Source organism: Microcebus murinus, chromosome 14, assembly GCF_040939455.1.
Source record: "Microcebus murinus isolate Inina chromosome 14, M.murinus_Inina_mat1.0, whole genome shotgun sequence".
Lineage (NCBI taxonomy): Eukaryota > Metazoa > Chordata > Mammalia > Primates > Cheirogaleidae > Microcebus > Microcebus murinus.
The window spans coordinates 79,916,008-79,935,511 of NC_134117.1; the positions used below are offsets into that span (position 1 = coordinate 79,916,008).

The 19,504-nt window shown below is 38.7% G+C and overlaps 1 protein-coding gene across 6 annotated transcripts in view; it reads right to left on the reverse strand.

The window, feature by feature from the left end:
• The window catches only part of LOC105879011 (zinc finger protein 248), a 29,285-nt gene extending 22,445 nt beyond the window's left edge, over positions 1 to 6,840 (reverse strand). The window contains exons 1-5 of one of the 6 annotated variants that reach the window (XM_012778951.2): positions 6,388 to 6,840; positions 5,589 to 5,690; positions 5,451 to 5,493; positions 4,919 to 4,942; positions 3,979 to 4,046 (exon numbers count right to left, since the gene is read on the reverse strand). In XM_012778951.2, coding sequence (XP_012634405.1) covers positions 3,979 to 3,981 — 3 coding nt within the window. In that variant the 5' untranslated portion in view covers positions 3,982 to 4,046; positions 4,919 to 4,942; positions 5,451 to 5,493; positions 5,589 to 5,690; positions 6,388 to 6,840. Of the gene's footprint in view, positions 1 to 3,978; positions 4,872 to 4,918; positions 4,943 to 5,450; positions 5,691 to 6,387 lie in introns of those variants that run through there. The other 5 variants (XM_076010347.1, XM_012778946.2, XM_076010348.1 and 2 more) reach the window with 5 other exon arrangements.
• Positions 6,841 to 19,504: the final 12,664 nt, after the last annotated feature.

Below are 19,504 nucleotides of genomic sequence, written 5' to 3' on the forward strand. Positions count from 1 at the left end.
CAAGGATCTGGATAGAGCCTTCTAAAGGCAAAGTCTCATTTGCAAGAAGCCCGAAAACATTCAGGCAGGCCAAACCCTAGAGAGGATATCACTCTTATACTCCATCAAAATGACAAAAATATCATCTATGTTTTTTAAAAAAAGGAATTCAAAAGTGGACAATAGCATACAAGTAACAGTGGTAAACTAATGTAAGAGATCAGCATAAAATAGCTTTTGGAGAAGCCACAGCAGATGATTCTGGGAGTTTAAATGGATTTCTTTTAAAAACTGGGAAAGGAAAGTGCTTATGTAACTCAGAACACAAGTTAGAAGAACTTATGTTAGTTTTAAGGGATATATAAACCAAGTTTTTAATATCCAATTATAGCTAAAGCTAAAATATCACGCGGCACTACTACTCCAACTGAGAAGTTCCAGCAGGACATTGTAGTTTACTAACAAGCAAGCTGAAATGAGGTAATACAACAAGCAATGGCTAACAAAGCACTTCAGGGTCATTTTCTTCTATCCCAAATGCTCAGCATGGGGAACCTTAAACTTCTTATGTACCAAATAGCTCTCTTATTCCAAGTGGGCAATTTAAAATTTAGCAATTCTCTTAGAACAGAGTTGGCAATTCAACAACATGTATTAAGACACAGAACAATCATAAATAGTTGTTAAATGAATGAATGAATGAATGACTGGATTAAGTAAGATTACAAGGAACACTAAATTCAGGGAAAGGAAGCTATTAGCTAACAAAGATGACTAATTGAGTCAGTCAATAAATTTCTTACCCTTAAAATCAGTATCTTGATGAAATTTCCATCAATATCCCAACAAGGGCTTTTATAAACAAAGGCTGGCTTATCCTGAAACTTACAATGGAAGGCACAGGCCACAAGAATACCTAAAGCAATTTTAAAAAAGAAGAACAGAGTGAAAGGAATCTCTCTACACAGTTTTAAGGCTCACTTTCTTCCTACTTATTCTCTGGGGTCTCTCATGTAGTTATGAAAATATACATGTTAATAAACTTGTTTGTTTTCCTCTTATTAATCTATCTATTGTTATAGGAGACCACTCCAACTAAAAATCTATGGAGGAGTTCAAGAAAAAATTAATATTCTTTCCTACAGTTAAAAGACATGAAGAACTATTTCAATGAAGAGAATATACAGACAGCAAATATACACTAAAAGATTTTGATGCAAATTAATACCACAATGAGATACCACTACATACCCATCAGAATGGCTAAAACAGAAGAACAGCGATAATACAAAATGATGGCAAGGATGGAGAGAAACTGGATCATGCACACATTGCTGGTGGAAATGTAAGATGGTATATTCATAGCAGCTTTATTTTTAATAGCCAACAACTGGAAATAACCCAGATGCTCTTGAACAGGTGAATGGTTAAACTGTGGTACATTCACATCATGGAATATTAGTAAGTAACAAGAAGCAATGAACTATTGATACACATACAACCTGGATGAATCACCAGAGAAGTGATAAAAGCTAATCCCAAAAGGTTACATACTGCATGATTCCTTTTCTATAATATTTTTGAAAGAACAGAAACAGATTAGTAGTTGCTAGGGTTTAGGGATGAGGATGTAGGAGTGAGGGTGGGGGAATGACAAAGCCAGGATGGACGTGGGTATGGCTATGAAAGGGCAACAGGAGGGATCTTCTTGGTGATGGACTGTTCTGTATCTTGACTGTGGTGGTGAATACATGAAACTACACACATGGTAAAAACCACATATAACCAACACTACACACCCGTGTGCATACACGAATGAGTAAAACTGGGGAAATATGAGTAAGATTGGTGGCAGTACCACAGTTTTGCATGTTATTACTAGGAAAAACTATGTAAAGGGTACACAGGATTTCCCTGTATATTATTTCTTACAAACGAATGTGGATCTACAATTATCTCACAATAGAAAGTTAAATTAAAAAAACCTTCAGTTAAGGATTATTAAAATAGCCATTTTCATTTATTCTTCAGTCAGTTGCGTACTCATATCCTTTGCCTACTATTCGACTACTTTGCTCTTTTTAATGGATTTCAATTTACCCTTTTTATTTGTATTATATTTAATATGGACTGAAATTTTTAAAAATTGTTATATAAATGGGTATACACATACATAATGAGTATGATGCGCACCAACTGGGGGATGGACACACTTGAAGCTCAGACTCGATGGGGGAGAGGGGCAAGGGTAATATATGTAACCTTAACATTTGCACCCCCACAATATGCTGGAAAAAATAAAAGAAGGAAAAAAATTTGTTATATAATTCTCTCAATTTTTAACTTGCATCTTACACTTGTATCATGGAATCTTTTCTTATATATATACAAATATATGTATGTAATTATTTTTTAGAGACAGGGCCTGCTCTGCCACCCACACTGGAGTACAGTGTCATGATCACAGTTCACTGCAACCTGCTAAGTAGCTAGGACTACAGGTGTGTGCCACTACACCTGGCTATTTTTTTTTTTTTGTATAGGTGGGGTCAAACTATGCTGTCCAGGGCTGGTCTCCGAATTCTGGCCTCAAGTGAACCTCCTGCCTCAGCCTCCCAAAGTGCTGGGATTACAGACATGAGCAACCACATGTAAGGATGTAATTTTTATGAAGTAAATATTTTGTTATTAAAAAAAATAAGTACTCAACATATGTAAGAAACTGAAACATGAAGCATGAAGAATTTTATTTTTCCCTGTGTCAGAAACAGGTATTTTATCCTGTCTTCCTGGTTATATTCTAATGATTTTGTTCTAGTTTCTCTGATTTCAAGACGCAGTTTTAGTTTCTTGTTGAGGTCACTGCTTTCTTTGTGACTCTGTTTTGAGAAAAAATAATTCATTCCAAGTAGAAATTATAATATTTAAAATAAAAGAACACAAATTTGTATACTGTTTCTACTTGGAATTTATATTTTTGGACGTTTTCAAATGATTTTATAGTTTGCTGAAGTACTATTAGAGTACCCTGTCTACACTGCAGGTTAGAGATGAATCATGAAACTGTAAGAAGGAGTGAGAGCACAGGAAAAGGCAAATATTTCAATAAATATAAAAGCCTACCAACTGTCTAAAGCCACAATACTAAAGATGTTTTGTGGGGTTCAGAACACAGGGAGGAGGAAAAAATATATCAACACACAGGGTAGAAGTGGTAAATAGAAGGATATTGTGATAATTTAATTGTTCAGTTCTTGCATACCAAGGTAAACTCCAAATGGATTAAAAATTAAAACATATAAAAGTACTAGAATACATGGGCAGATTCTTTATAATCACGAAGTGGGAAGGACTTTCAAACTATGCCTCCAAATGCTATTATAAAATAAGTCCAAAGCCATAAAGCAAATATTGATAAACTAGACAACAAAAACAATAAAATATTTCTGCAGGGGGAAAAAAGCACCATGAGCAATTTTTAAAAGACAAACAATATATCAGAAAATAATGGTTTGTAGCTCACATAATAAATGAGCAGTGTTATTGCTAATATACACAGAGGTAACCAGACACTGGGGGAAAAAGACCAGAAACCTAAGAGAAAAATGGGCAAAAGATATTAATAATTCAAAGAAAAATAAATATAAGACACCCTTAGACACATGAAAAGATATCCAACCTCACTCATAGTGAGTAAAACTGTAGATGCAAATTTTATGCAATACTACTATCAGTTGCCCAAAATCCAAAAGTTGAACCACATATTCTATAGGAGAAGCTGTGGAAAAACAAGCACTCTCATACATTACCAAACGGAAAACAAAATGACACTAGAACAAGGCAGTACCACTATGCTGATCAACTCATGGGAATTCAAATATACAAACCTATACATACATACAAATTATAAATTTATAAGCTTATTCATTACAACATGCTTCATAAGAGCAAAAAGTTAGAAGTAGTTTAATAAACTATGGACATCCACACTTAAGTTACCATGCAGTTGTGACAAAAGAGAGAAGAGGTAATCCACGTTCTGTCACAGAAATCTCTGGAACATGTTGCTAAATGAAAAAGGAAGAATGGAAAATAGTGTGTAAGTTTGCTACTCCAAGGATGGATCCCTGAGCTGCAGAATAGGCCTCAGCCAGGACTTTTATCAGACATTCAGAATTGAGGGCCCTATCCATACTTACTAAATCAGAATCTGAATGTTAACAAGATGCCAAGGTGCATTTAAGTTGAGAAACCCTAAGGATAATGTTCACTTTTAAGTAAAGGGCAGGGACCAGCAAGAATAAACATACATATATTCTTTTACCTGGATAAAGAAACACTAAGAAGATAAATAAGAAACTAGAAAAAAATAGGTATCTGTTGTACATAGGGTAACAATTCCAGTTTGTTTGGAATTGTCCCAATATATGCCACTCGTCTCAGCACAATTATTCATGGAACCTCTTTCACTTAGTGAAAAATGTCTCAGTTTGGATCATAAGTAAATGACACCCTATCTAGAGGAACAACAGGAACAGAGAACAGGAGTGCAAATTTTTACTTAGATTTTTTGTATCACTTCTTTAAACATGTTAACATATTACCAATTCAAAAGCACTTCATTAAGAAAAAAACAAAAAACACATGAAACCAGTCAGGAAAAACAGACTGAGAAGAGCAGCAGGCTAAGGATGGAAACCCAGGGATAAGCAGTGTCTGGGGGCAAACGGAAAAGACATCTCCTTGAGAGTTAGAGAGGAAATCAAAGTTAGGAAAGGATCGCTCTGCAGGCTGGCATCTCAGACACCAATAGAGGAGACTTTCAAAACAGAGACCGTGGTTAATAATATCAAAAGCTGCCAAACAGCTAGTAACAGAATGACAAAACATCAACTGGCCTTGACTACAACTGTAGTGGTCTTTTCCAGAACTGACTCACGTGAGCGGTGGTGAGGGACCAAGGCTGCAGAAACATAAGCGAGAACTGTCTGTGACTCAACCTAGAAATACAAATGAGCTGACACAAACACTTAGGGAGATTTGCTCTGAGGACATGCAGTCCCTCCATCACTCCACATCTTCAAATTTTTATTCCCAGATCAAGCAGGGCCATCAGAGGATTTGCCTCTTAAACCTCAATGTTTGGTTCCCTGAAAAGTATACATACCGAGTTCTCAGGTACTGTGTTTTTTGTTTCTACCAAGAAATGATTATAGACAATTTACTGCATTTATTTTGGGGGTGTTATTAGAAAAATCAGAGAAAACTTTAAATGACTTAGATAATTCTGTAAAATTAAAAATCCTGCACCTAATTTGCTAAATGCCTCACTTTGGATCTGCTACTCTAGCTTTATTTCCCTTGATGTAAATTTTTGCCTGTTTCTATTTTTCCATTTGAAACAATATAAATCCTATAAAATTCAGAAAATCCATTTAAAACAAAGTGGGAATAAATAAGCAAAAACTTACCTGGGATTTGTTCATTTTCTGCTCTTTAGCGGAGGAGGGAGAGCTGAGGGAGAAGGAAGGAAGAATGTCAGGAGAGACGGCCTGCCTTGCAGTTCCTGGATTCACCTGCCTATACAGCTCCACACACAAGATACTCACGTGTCCACGTGTGGCTCCGATATCTGTTGAGCTTAGACATGATACTTTTCACTGAGTGAATGTAAACATTTGTTTCTTATTGATTTATTACCAATTTAGGTTCTGTGACACAGAAAAATTAAAAACATGAAAAGATGAGTTTAACAAATGATAATAATCTAAAAGAGGAAACACAATGGATTTGTCAAAATTTGCTGTAGGAAAAACCCTCAGGCCATATTGTTTACCAATTTACCTGCTAACACCCTTGATCCCTTGAGGTTTGATAACCCAAGAAACCTCTGGAAAAAGAGATGGGGGTGTTTAAGGCAAGATAAATTTTTTAAAAAGTTTGTTCTAACTTGCTTACAATTTCTAAAAAGGATCTTTTAATAAGAAACTAACTTTGATCAAAGAATAACAAAATGGACAGCAGTGGCCCAGGAATCTGCACATCCGACTTCTAATCTTGGTTCTGTCACTAACAAATTAAATGACCTGAGCGAGTCACCTTCTCAGACTCCCCGCCACCCCCATCTTCCAAACAATGTCAAAACAGATCATCTGAAGAGGACCTGCCTGCGCTACCATCCTGTGGGTCTACAAGGCCGGGAGCAGGAACCTCAGCATCTTCTATATGTGCCACTAACAGCAGCTCTCCTCGGTGAAAAGTGAACGGGACATTAACGGTGTAGGGCAGTTGAGGGAGGACTGATGACAGGCTTTCCTTAGCTGTCGCTGGTGAGCCTTTCACGCCCACCACGCCCTCACAAACTCTTCAAACAGGTGACATCTCCCACCCCTCTCAGCTCCAGCTCACCTCTCTCTTCTTAAACTTGTCCCAGACCGTCCACCAGCACACAGACTTCGATGGCTTCAGGATACTGTGTCATGACTATATATATTAGCAAATGAACACATAACAAATACTAACTTCGGAGCCAGGACAGGAGCTAGGTGGCTAGGCCGGCCATGCCCTTCCCTCTCGCTCTGAGAACACCGGGCCCCAGGGACCGGTGTAAGCGCCGGCAGCCACGGCGGTCTTCCGGGGCCCTCCCAGGGCTCCGTGCACTACACGCACCAAATAAACACCGGAGTAGCTAAAAACACGAAAGCGCTCAAAGCAGCCCAAGGCGGCAAGTATTCCCGATGTCCATATTTTATAGCAGAGGAAGACGCATCTCGCGGCGGCCGTTCTGTCTCATTAATTCATTCCCAGCGGACTTGGCGCAGAGGTTCTCGCGGCAGCTCCGCCCCCGGGGCCCTGCGCACAAAAAGCGCACACGCCACAACGCCATGCGCAAGTGCACGTCGCGCACACGTCACACGCAGTATGCGCGCGCGCCGCCACCCTGCTCCGCAGCACCGCTCCCCTTCCTCGGGACCGAGCGCACGCGGCGCGCATGCGCACTCCCTACCTGTGCCCACGCAGCGGCGCTGCCAGGCAGGTTTCGGGGCTGGAAGTGTGCGGGCCCTACAAAGCGGGCGTTGGTGTTTCCACGCTGTACTCGCGCCCTTTCTGACTGAGGCGTCCCCGCCTCGCCGCCCCTTCAACTCCGCCGGCGCCGGGGTCCCGCTCCATCGGGTGCCTCGGCCGCCCGCACCCGGGCAGCGCCAGTCCGCCTCGGCGTCGCCCCACGCTCCGGCGCCCACGCGCGCCCCCTCGCCTCGCGGACCCAGAGGCCAGGGTTTCTTCCCCGCGGGGTCTGAAGGCCGGGGAAGGCCTACCTGGGGGCAAGGGCGGGTGCGCATGCGCAGCGGGAGCTGGCCGCTCTCCTCGGTGGTGCCCTGGGGCTGGTGGCAGTGCCAAGTGGCAGGGTTTTGATGAGAATTAAAGGCGTTTACATTGTAAACACTCCAAACGGAATCTGGCATATAAATTGTTCAGTGTATTTCTGGAGTGTCCCCTTCCATGTGTACACTGTTTGGTCGGGAGCAGAGAGAGAGAGACACACACACACACACACACACACACACACACACACACGTCTCCTGTGCAGGAAAATGCTGTTTATTTTGAGCATCTGGGTGTAGATGGGTGGAGGCCAAAGAGTATCTGCGAGAGAAAAGGGGAGAGCCTTAGGTTTTATAGAGGGCTTCTCAGGGGGCAGTGAGTACCTGGGCCAGAATAGCCATTGTAATAACAAAGGTTTTTAATAACCAATATCTGGGACCTCTGGGTCAGTCTCATCCTGTGGACATAAGGGAGGAGGGTAGTTCCGTCCTTATCAGGGGGATAGGAATGTTGGGTGTAGCCGTTTGTTAAATTTATAACCTCTGCAAACTCTTCCAGACTCCTGCCGCTATCGTTTCACAAACCTCAGTTTTCCATTAACCGCATTTTGTCCCATACATGCTTTTAGAGTTCTCACCTGGAACAAACCTAACATACACCACGCTCCATCTTTTAGAAATCAGTCTTGTGCAGTGGGTTGGGAGGTTACTGTTAGGTTTGCTTTGGGTGGGAGCAGGGAAGAATGTATAGGATGGAAAGCGGTTAATGGAAAACTCAGAGTGATCACAAAGCCTGTGAAACAAGCAGGGGTCTGGAGTCCAGAGGTTGTAAATCTCACTCTGACCGCAGGCGGCTGCAGACCGCTTAATGTTCAGAGCAAAAAATTCACCCTCCCCAGACTTCCATCCAAACCTATAAACCCCCGGCTCTCCCTTTTCTCTAGTGGACGCTCTTTTTGGCCTCCACCCGTCTGCACCCAGATGCTCAAATAAACAGCATTTGCTACACATGAAGCTCCGCGTGTCTCCCTCTCCGCTCTGGACCTAACAGTTATTATCTCAGTTTCTCCTGCCTGGAACCAGCATTCTGGTGGTGACCCAGAGGTTGTGATCAAACCACTGTGACTTTTACATGCAAACTACTATTTGAAATACAAAAAATAAAGTGATCTAAACTAAAATAACATCTGTGACCAGCATGGAATAAGGAAAGAGATAAGCTAGTAATTCAGTGCTAAATGATAATAAAAGAAGATTGTTTATATGTTAAAAAGCTACTTATATACCAGACTTAAAGCACACTCTCATCTCCTGAAACCAACCATACTTTACCCAAAAGCAAACATAAATTCTTCTGTGTATGTCTTCCTGACTTTGTTAGCACACTATGATCATATGGGCATATTATTTTATAATGTCCAAAAGACCTCCAGGGTGGCTAAATAGTAGAAAGGAGAGCTTTGTTGGCAATATCAATTTGTAAATGAGTAAGGGACAGTCCTGTTTTTATTTTTCCACTTATTTTAGTCTTCTTTGGTGGATCTTACCTACAACAATTATTATTGTGGTGTTCTTAATGGTGATTTTCTGTTTTACTTGTTCCTTCTATATTAAGTGGGATTCTTCTGTATGGAACACATTTTATTTTACACATGTATTTATTCAATCATTTATTTATATCAGTATGGACATGTGGGCATTTATTTTGTTCTTAACCATTGTTAGACAACCCCTCTTTTCTCCTCTAGCTCCTGGCACCCACTGTTCTATTCTGTCTTATACATTTAACTTTTTAAGAATGTCAAATAAATGGAATTATATATTGTGCAGCTTCTGGGCTTGTCTTCTTTTACTTACCAGAATTCATTTAAGATTCATTCATGTTGTTGCTCCTTTGATTAGGTCAGCTCCTTTCCCCCTACAATTTTCATTTCATCTAGGGCTATTATGTTATTACTTTCCTCAAATTGTTTCAGTTTGGGGCATTGAGAGCTATCATAGGTTAGCTTTTGGATCTTTTTAATACACGATTATCATTGTACTACAGCACTCCTTACTTTCTGACACCACAAGGTACCCCAGACTTGCTTTATGTTTCACTGTGCTAACCCAAGATTTAGCCATTTTTCCAAGGAACACTGGCACCTTTCATCAGAGAATTCAAGATCTGAGCTCCAGGTGTGATCACTGCTGTTGATGGTGTACCTGTTTCTAGACTAAGCAGACAGAGCTAAGAGATAAATGTATGTTTACTAGCCCATGCCAGTAATCTGTATTACTATGTCTATGTTTTTGTATCCATGTATATACGTTAAAGTTAATACGAATTCACCCTGGTATCTTTTACTCTAATCCAGGCTTCCTTCTAGCCTTTTCCCCAGCTCCTTGCTTATTTTTAACTTCTTACTTAGATACTGAGATAATGGTATACATGTAGAGTAGGTTAAAATTGCTAACCCTTGTGACAATTTACCAACTAGGCTAGTATCTATGTACAGTTCTTTTTATTGTCAATCTTTCAGTATCCTCTGAAAATGTCCTTTCCTCCACTCTTTTCATTCAGATTGTGTGGTACATTTATCTATAATATAGAATCATTTGTCACAGTAGCATACCACCTATACCCTGTTTGACCTTTTCATTTTAATAGAGTTAAATTTATTCTTGGTGGTGTGCAGTTCTGTGTGTGTGTGTGTGTGTGTGTTTTGTTTTTTGGGGGTTTGGTTTTGTCGTTTTTGTTTTTTCTGCGTGTTTTTTGTTTTGTTTTGTTTTTGAGACAGTGATCTCCGTCTGTTGCCCAGGCTGGAGTACAGTGGCATAATAATAGCTCACTGCAACTTTGAATGCCTGGGCTCAAGCAACCCTCCCATCTCAGCCTCCTGAGTAGCTGAGATTACAGGCATGCGCCACCACACCCGGCTACTGTTTGTGGATTTTTGCAGAGACAAGGTCTGGCTGTGTTGTCCAGGCTGATCTCAAACTCCTGGTCTCATGCAATCCTCCAGGCTCAGCCTCCCAGAGTGCTAGAATCACAGTCATAAACCACCACACTGAGCCAAGGTCTGTGGCTTTTGATGAATTCGCAGGCAAGTGTCCATCAGAGCGGTACCACCCATGACAGATCTACTACCATAGAAATTCCCTTGGCAATCCAGGGTTACTCAACTCCTCCTTTCTCCCCCAGCCCTTGACATCCACTAATCTGTTCTCTGTCCCATAATTTTACATTTATCAGACTCTCAAATAACTGTAGTGTTATGCAGCTTAGGGGGTTAGCTTCTTTGACTCAGCGAACGTCACTTACGATTTATTCATATTGTGGTGTGAGGTATTAGTTCGTTCATTTTTATTGCTGAGTTGTATTCCATTTATAGATGTTCCACAATTGTCTATTTATCTGTTGAAGGACATTTGAATTGTTACCTGTTTTAGTGATTATGAATAAAGATACTCTAAACATTTGCGTGGAAGTTTATGTGTTGACAGTTTTTTCAATTCATGTGGGTATACGTAGTAATGGGGTTGAGCAGGATTTCATGATTGTATGGTAAGTGTATGTTTCAATTTATAAGAAATTGTAAAACTGTTTTCCTGTATTTCCTGTATTTCTTTTGCATTCTATCAATGAATGAGTGTTCCCATTGGCCAACATTCACAGCCCCATTTCATATTTTCAGTTGTTTTTCTTTGTTTTTTCCCCCATTCTAATAGGAGTATGAAGGTCTTGTGGTTTTAATTTGCATTTCTCTAATAACTAATATTTTTGTGCATCTTTTCACATGCTTATATGCCAACTGTGTATCTTATTCTTTCTTCTTCTTTCTGCAGACAGAGTCTCTCTCTGTTGTCCAGGTTCGAGTGCTGTGGCATCAGCCTAGCAATCTCAAACTCCTGAGCTCAAGTGATCCTCCTGCCTCAGCCTCCCAAATAGCTGTGACTACAGGTACACACCACCACACCTGGCTAATTTTTCTATTTTTAGTAGAGACGGGGTCTCACTGTTGCTCAGGCTTGTCTCAAACCCCAACCTCACGATTCTCCCACCTCTGCCTCCCAGAGTGCTAGGATTACAGGTATGAGCCACTTCCCCCAGCCTTACACAACTTTTTTTATTGTAAGAACATTTAACATGAGATATACCATTGTAACAAAGATTACAATATAGTATTGCTAACTATAGGCACAACGTTGCACAGGAGATCTTTAGGATTAGTCATTTTGCAGAACTGAAACCTGTTGCATAGCAACTCCTCATTTCTCCCTGCCCTCAACCCCTGACACCTACCATGATACTCTTTGATTCTATGAATTTGACAATTTTAGATATCTTATATTACCAGAACCATGTAGTATTTGTCTTTCTGTGACTAGATTATTTCACCTAGAATAATGTCCTTACAATTTATCCATGTTGTCACATATTGCAGAATTTCCTTCTTTTCTTTAAGGCTGAATGGTATTTGCATGCCACATTTTCTTTATATACTCATCTGTTGATGAATATTTTTTCCCTTTTATTTCATCATATTATGGAGGTACAAATATTGCTAGGGTTACAAACATTGCCCCTGCCCCCTGCCCCCCATGTGTCCAATCCCCGGGTGGTGTGCACCACACACACCATGTAAGCATACACCCCTTTCCTCCTCCTGCCTCCCGCCTGCCCACCACCCGATAAAAAGTTTTTTTTTCCTCCGTTTTCATTTGCTTGTTTTTTGTTTTTTTGTTTTTGTTTTTTGTTTTTTTGACATTTTGGTTACATTGTATATCCTTGCCTTTCCCTAAGAAGGGTTAGAGTTATGCCCTTCCCCTCTAAAATGCTCACCACATCCCTAAGATTGGGTCCCTCCCCCGAATCCCTGATGAGCATTGCCACCATTTGAAAACCATAGTTTTAATCAGTCAGTACTAATTTGATGGCGAGTAGATGTGGGGCCCATGAATATTTAGGTTCTTCACACATCTTGGCTATTATAGATAATGCTGCAATGAGCATACGAGTGCTAACATTTCTTCAAGATCCTGATTTCAGTACATTTGGATAAATATCCAGAAACGGGATTGTGGATCATATCGTAATTCTAATTTTAATTTTTAAAGAAATTTCTATACTCTTTTCTATAATGAATGCACCATTTTGCAGTCTACCAACAGTGTACAAGGGTTCCAATTTCTCCACATCCTCACCAACACCTGTTGTCTCTGTTGTTTTAGTAATAACCATCCTGACAGGTGTGAGATATCTAATTATTGTTTTGATTTACATTTCTCTGATTAGTGACATTGATCATTTTTTAATATACCTGTTGGCCATTGTATTTCTTCTTTGGAGACATGTCTATTCAAGGCTTTAGCTCATTTTTAATTGGGTCATTAGTTTTTGTTTTTTTGTTTTTTACTATTTAATAGGAGGAGTTCTTTATCTATGTTGGAGATTAATCCGTTATCAGATATATGGTTTACAAAACTTGTCCCCCATTCTATATACTGTCTTTTCACTCAGTTCATTGTTCCCTCTGTTGGTCAGAAGTTTTTTACTTTTGCATAGTCCCCGTTGTTTATTATGGTTTTGATGTCATAAACGTGACATTGCCAAGACTGATGTCATGAAGCTTTTCAACTATTTTCTTCTGGTATCACAGTTTCAGATTAACGTTTTTAATCCATTTTGAATTGTGTATGGTGTAAGATAAGGATTCAATTTCATTTTTTTGCACATGGATATCCAGTTTTCCCAGCACCACCTGTTGAGGAGACTATTGTTTCCTCATTGTGTATTCTTAGCACCCTTGTTGAAAGTCAGTTGACCATATATGTATGGATTTATTTCTAGGATCTCTATTCCATTCCATTGGTCTTTATGTTTGTCTTTCTGCCAGTACCATACTGTTTTGATTGCTATAGCTTTGTAATATATTTCAAAACCAGGAAGCATAATGCTTTCGGCTTTGTTTTTCTTTCTCAAGGTTAATTGGCTATGAGTCTTTTATTGGTATGTATGAATTTAAAATTGTTTTTTCCATGTCTGTAAAAACTGTCATTTAGATTTTCATAGGAATTGCATGAAATCTTTGATAACTTTGGGAATTATGGGCATTTTAACAATATTGTCTTCTAATCTATGAACATGGGATGTTTTTCCATTTGTTTGTTGTGTCTTCTTCAATTTCTTTCATCAATGCTTTGTATTTTTCAGTATACAAGTCTTTTACTTCCTCAATTAAGTTTATTCCTAGGCATTTTATTCTTCTTAGTCCTATTATAAATAGGATTTTTTTAAAAAATTCTTTTCAGTTAGTTCCTTGGTAGTGCATAGGAATGCAACTGATGTTTGTATGTTGATTTTATATGCTGAAATTTTACTGAATTCATACATTAGCTCTAAAAGTTTTTTTATGGACTCTTTAAGGTTTTCTACATATAAGATCATGCCATCTGCAAACAGGGACAATTTTACTTCTTCCTGTTTAGTTTGGATTCTTTTTATTTCTTTTTCTTAACTAATTTCTCTGGCCAGGACTTACAGTACTATGTAGAATAGAAGTGGTAAGAGCGGTGATTCTTTCAGTTTTTCACTGTTGGTATAATATGCTATCTCCATGTTCACTGATCCCTTTTTCTCCCTGCTTAAATCTTCTGTTGAACCCCTCTGATGAATTTTTAATTTCAGCTGTTATACTTTTCAGGTTCAGAATTTGTTTGGTTCCTCTTTATAATTTCTCTTTATTGACATTGCCTATTTGTTCATATATGATTCCCCTGGTTTTCTTTCCTTCTTTGTCTATGGTTGTCTTTAGCTCATGGAGCTTATTTAAGTTACATAATTTAAATTCTTTGTCTAGTAAGTCCAATATGGTCTTTCTCAGGGATGGTTTCTGTTAATTTCTTTCTTTTTTTTTTCTTTGAATGGGCCACATACTCTTGATTATTTGCATGTCTTTTAATATTTGTTGATGCTAAGTATTTTAAATATTACAAAGTGATCACTTTGGAAATTAGATCCTCCCACCTCCCTAGGGTTTGTTTTTCTTACTTGTTGAGGTCTACAGTCATGTGTTTGTTTAGTTATTTTTTCAAACAAGTTTGCAAAGATTGTATTCCTTATGTGTGTGGTCTCTGAAGTTTTCTATTCTTTTTTTTCTTGGTAGACATAAATATTCTTAATTGTCTGAAATCAGGAAAAAAATTCTTTAGGTCTCTGCATAATGACTCTACTATGATTTGGATATGGGTTATTTGTCCCCACCAAAACTCATGTTGAAATTTGGTCCAAGATGTAGCAGTGTTGGGTGGTGGGGACCAGTAGAAGGTGTTTCAGTCATGGAGGCAGATTCTTCACCAATGGTTTGGTGCTGTTCTTGTTGTAGTGGGTTCTTGTTCTGGCAGAATAGATTAGTTCTTGAGAGAATGAAATAGTTCCTGAGAGAGAGAGTTGTTCAAAAGAGTTTGACTTTCTTTGTTTAGGTCTCTTTTTTTTTTATTTTTTAGGGGAGAGGAGTATTTTATTTTTTATTTATTTATTTTTTTATTTCAGCATATTATGAAGGTACAGATTTTAAAGTTTCAATAAATGCCCATTTCCCCCTGCCCCCCACAAGTCTGAGTCTCCATCATGACCATCCCCCAGATGGTGCACAACTCACTCATTATATATGTGTATACACGCCCCCTCCCCCCTCCCACCTGCCCAATACCCTATTACTGTAGTACCTATATGACCACTTAGGTGCTGTTCAGTTAATACCAATTTGCTGGTGAGTATATGTGGTGCTTGTTTTTCCATTCTTGGGAAACTTCACTTAATAGTATGGGTTCCAGCTCTAACCAGGAAAATATAAGATGTGCTATGTCACCATTGTTTCTTAGAGCTGAATAGTACTCCATGGTATACATATACCACATTTTAAAAATCCATTCTTGGATTGATGGACACTTGGGCTGTTTCCACAGCCCTGCAATTATGAATTGTGCTGCTATAAACATTTGAGTGCAGGTGTCTTTCTTGTAGAGTGTCATTGGATCTTTTGGGTAGATGCCCAGCAATGGGATTGCTGGATCAAATGGTAGAATCACTTGTATTGCTTTAAGATATCTCCATATTGCTTTCCACAGAGGTTGAACTAGTTTGCAGTCCCACCAGCAGTGTAGGAGTGTTCCTCTCTCTCCACAACCACGCCAGCATTTGTTGTTTGAGATTTTTTGATAAAGGCCATTCTCACTGGGGTTAAGTGATACCTCATTGTGGTTTTGATTTGCATTTCCCTGATGATTAGAGATGTTGAGCATTTCTTCATATGTTTGCTGGCCATTCTTCTGTCTTCTTTAGAAAAGTTTCTGTTCAAGTCCTTTGCCCACTTTTTAATGGGGTTATTTGATTTTTTCTTCCTGATTTTCGTGAGTTCTAAGTATATTCTAGTTATCAGTCCCTTATCGGATGCATAGGAAGCAAAAATTTTCTCCCATTCTCTAGGTTGTCTGTTTACTTTCATGACTATTTCTTTGGCTGTGCAGAAGCTTTGTAGTTTGATCATGTCCCATTTATTTATTTTTGTTGCTGCTGTGATTGCCTTTGGGGACTTCTTCATAAACTCTTTGCCCAGGCCGATGTCTAGGAGAGTGTTTCCAACTTTTTCCTCTAGAGTTCTAATAGTTTCATACCTTAGGTTTAAGTCTGTTATCCAGCGTGAGTTGATTTTTGTGAGCGGTGAAAGGTGTGGGTCCTGTTTTAGCCTTCTACAGGTGGCTATCCAGTTTTCCCAGCACCATTTATTGAAAAGGGATTCTTTTCCCCAGCATATATTTTTGTCTGCTTTGTCAAAGATGAGATGGCTATATGAGGATGGTTTTATATCAGGATTCTCACATCTGTTCCACTGGTCAATATTCCTATTTTTGTGCCAATACTATATTGATTTGATTACTACAGCTTTGTAGTATAGTTTGATATCTGGCATATTAATGCCTCCCATTTTGTTTTTGTTGCCTAGAATTGCTCTAGATATTTGGGGTCTTCTTTGGTTCCATATGAAGCATAAAATTATTTTTTCTATATCTGTGAAGAATGCTGATGGGATTTTCATAGGTATTGCATTGAATCTGTAGATCAGTTTGGGTAGTATAGACATTTTGATGATATTGAGTCTACCAATCCACAAGCATGGTATGGATTTCCATCTGTTTACATCCTCTGCTATTTCCTTCCTCAGTGTTTCATAGTTCTCCCTGTAGAGGTCTTTTACGTCCTTGGTTAAGTATATTCCTAGGTACTTTAATTTCTTTGTTGCTATCGTGAAGAGAATTGAGTCTTTGATTTGGTTCTCAATTAGATTCTTGTTGGCATATATGAATGCCTCTTATTTCTGTGTATTGATTTTGTATCCTGAGACTTTACTAAATTCATGGATCAGTTCCAGGAGTTTCTTGGTTGAATCTTTGGGGTTTTCTAGATACAATATCATATCATCAGCAAACAGTGAAAGTTTGATCTCTTCTGCCCCTATTTGGATACCTTTGATTCCATTTTCCTGTCTGATTGCTGTAGCCAAGACTTCCAGCACTATGTTGAACAGAAGTGGAGATAGTGGGCAGCCTTGTCTTTTTCCCGTTCTAAGTGGGAATGATTTCAATTTTTCCCCATTTAGTATGATGTTGGCTATGGGTCTGTAATATATGGCTTGTGTCATTTTTAGGTATGTCCCTTCTATCCCTATTTTCTTAAGTGTTCGTATCATGAAAGGGTGTTGAATTTTGTCAAAAGCTTTTTCTGCATCTATTGAAAGAATCATGTGGTCTTTGTTTTTGCTTCTGTTTATGTGGTGAATTGCATTTATAGATTTATGTATGTTGAACCATGCCTGCATCCCTGGGATGAAGCCCACTTGGTCGTGGTGCATTATTTTTTTGATAAGTGTCTGGATTCGGTTAGCTAAGATTTTGTTGAAAATTTTTGCATCTATATTCATTAGGGATATTGGTCTGTAGTTTTCTTTTTTTGTTGCATCCTTTCCTAGTTTTGGTATCAGAGTAATATTCGCTTCATAAAAGGTGTCAGGGAGGTTTCCGTTCTTCTCGATGTTGTGGAATAGTTTCTGCAAGATAGGTAGTAGTTCTTCTTTGTAAGTGTGGTAAAATTTGGGTGTGACGCCATCTGGACTGACACTTTTCATTTAGCGAGATTTTTAATTGCTGTTTCTATTTCAGCTGTTGAGATTGGTCTGTTCAGGGAATCTATTTCTTCCTGGTTGAGCCTAGGGAGGCTGTGTGTTTCTAGAAATTTGTCCATTTCCTCCACATTTTCCAGTTTGTGTGAAAAATATCTTTGTAGTACTCATAAATTATATCTTGTATCTCTTTGGGATCAGTTGTGATATCTCCTTTTTTATTCCTGATGGAGCTTATTAGAGATTTCTCTTTTCTGCTTTTCGTTAGCTTAGCCAATGGTGTGTCAATTTTGTTTATTTTTTCAAAGAACCAACTGTTTATTTTATTAATCTCCTGAATAGCTTTCCTGTTTTCAATTTCATTTAGTTCTGATTTGATCTTGTTGATTTCACTTCTTCTGCTGGGTTTGGGGTTGGTCTGTTCTTCTTTTTCCAGCTCTTTGAGTCATTTCATTAGATTGTCTATTTGTGATCTTCTTGTCTTTTGGTTATAGGCATTTGTGGAGATAAACTTTCCTCTCAGAACTGCTTTAGCTGTGTCCCAGATGAGTTGATAACTTGTCTCTCCATTGTCGTTTTCTTCATAGAACTTTTTTATTTCCGTCTTGATTTCTTCATTTACGAAGTAATCATTTAGTAGGAGGTTGTTTAATTTCCACGTTGTTGTGTAGAAATGTGAGTTTCTGTTAGGGTTGATTTCTAGTTTTATTCCACTGTGATCTGAGAAGGTACATGGTATGATTTCTATTTTTTTAAATTTCTTGAGATTTACTTTTAGTCCTAGGATATGGTCAATCTTAGAGAATGTCCCGTGAGCTGATGAGAAGAACGTATATTCAGTGGATTTTGGGTAGAATGTTCTGTAAATGTCTGTAAGACCCAATTGTTCTAGGGTTTTGTTTAAGTCCATTATTTCTTTATTAATTTTCTGTTTGGAGGATCTGTCTCATGCCGTCAGTGGGGTGTTGAAATCTCCGGCAATTATGGAGTTGCTATTAATCCATTTGCTTAGCTCCAGTAAGGTTTGCTTTATGAATCTGGGTGCACCTAAGTTGGGTGCATATATATTTAAAATTGTTATCTCTTCTTGTTGGACTGTGCCTTTCACCATTATATAATGACCCTCTTTGTCTTTCACTACTTTTGTTGGTTTAAAAAGTAAATCGTCTGAAATTAGAACTGCCACACCAGCCTTCTTTTGGCTTCTATTTGCTTGGAATATTGATCTCCACCCTTTTATTTTTAGTCTATATGCATCCTTGCAGGTTAGATGTGTTTCCTGAAGACAGCATATACTTGGCCTGTATTTTCTTATCCATTCAGCTAGCCTATGTCTCTTGAGTGGAGAGTTTAAGCCATTCACATTTATTGAGAGAACTGATAGGTAAGGTAGATTACTGATCCTTCTGTTGGGTTGGATGTTGTTGCTATGATTTCTGTCTTGAGCCATTGTAATATGTGGCCTTTAATATCTTTGGGTTTTGGTTGTTTTTATATTCGTGGGTTATTATTATGATGTTCCGTGCATAACGCTGTTTTAAGTACTTCTTGTAGGGCTGGTCTTGTCTTGGTGAATTCTCTGAGCCTTTGGTTGTCTGAGAATGTTTTTATTTCTCCTTCATATATGAAGCTTAGTTTTTCAGGGAATAATATTCTAGGCTGGGCATTGTTTTGTTTCAAAAGAGTGAGAATGGGGCCCCAGTCTCTCCTTGCTTGTAAAGTCTCATTAGAGAAGTCTGATGTTATTCGAATTGGCTTTCCCTTGTATGTTACTTGCTTCTTTTGTCTTACAGCTCTTAGAAGGGCCTCTTTAGTTGATACTTTGGTTAGTCTGATGACTGCATGTCGTGACGTCTTCCTGTTTGCGTTGAATCTCCCAGGGGTCCTCTGAGCTTCTTGAACTTGTATATCAAGATTTTGAGCAAGGTCTGGGAAATTTTCCTCTATTACATCTTCAAACAGCTTGTCCAACCCTTGAGTGTTGTCTTCTTCCCCTTCTGGTAACCCTATGACCCTCACATTAGGTTTCTTCACATAATCCCA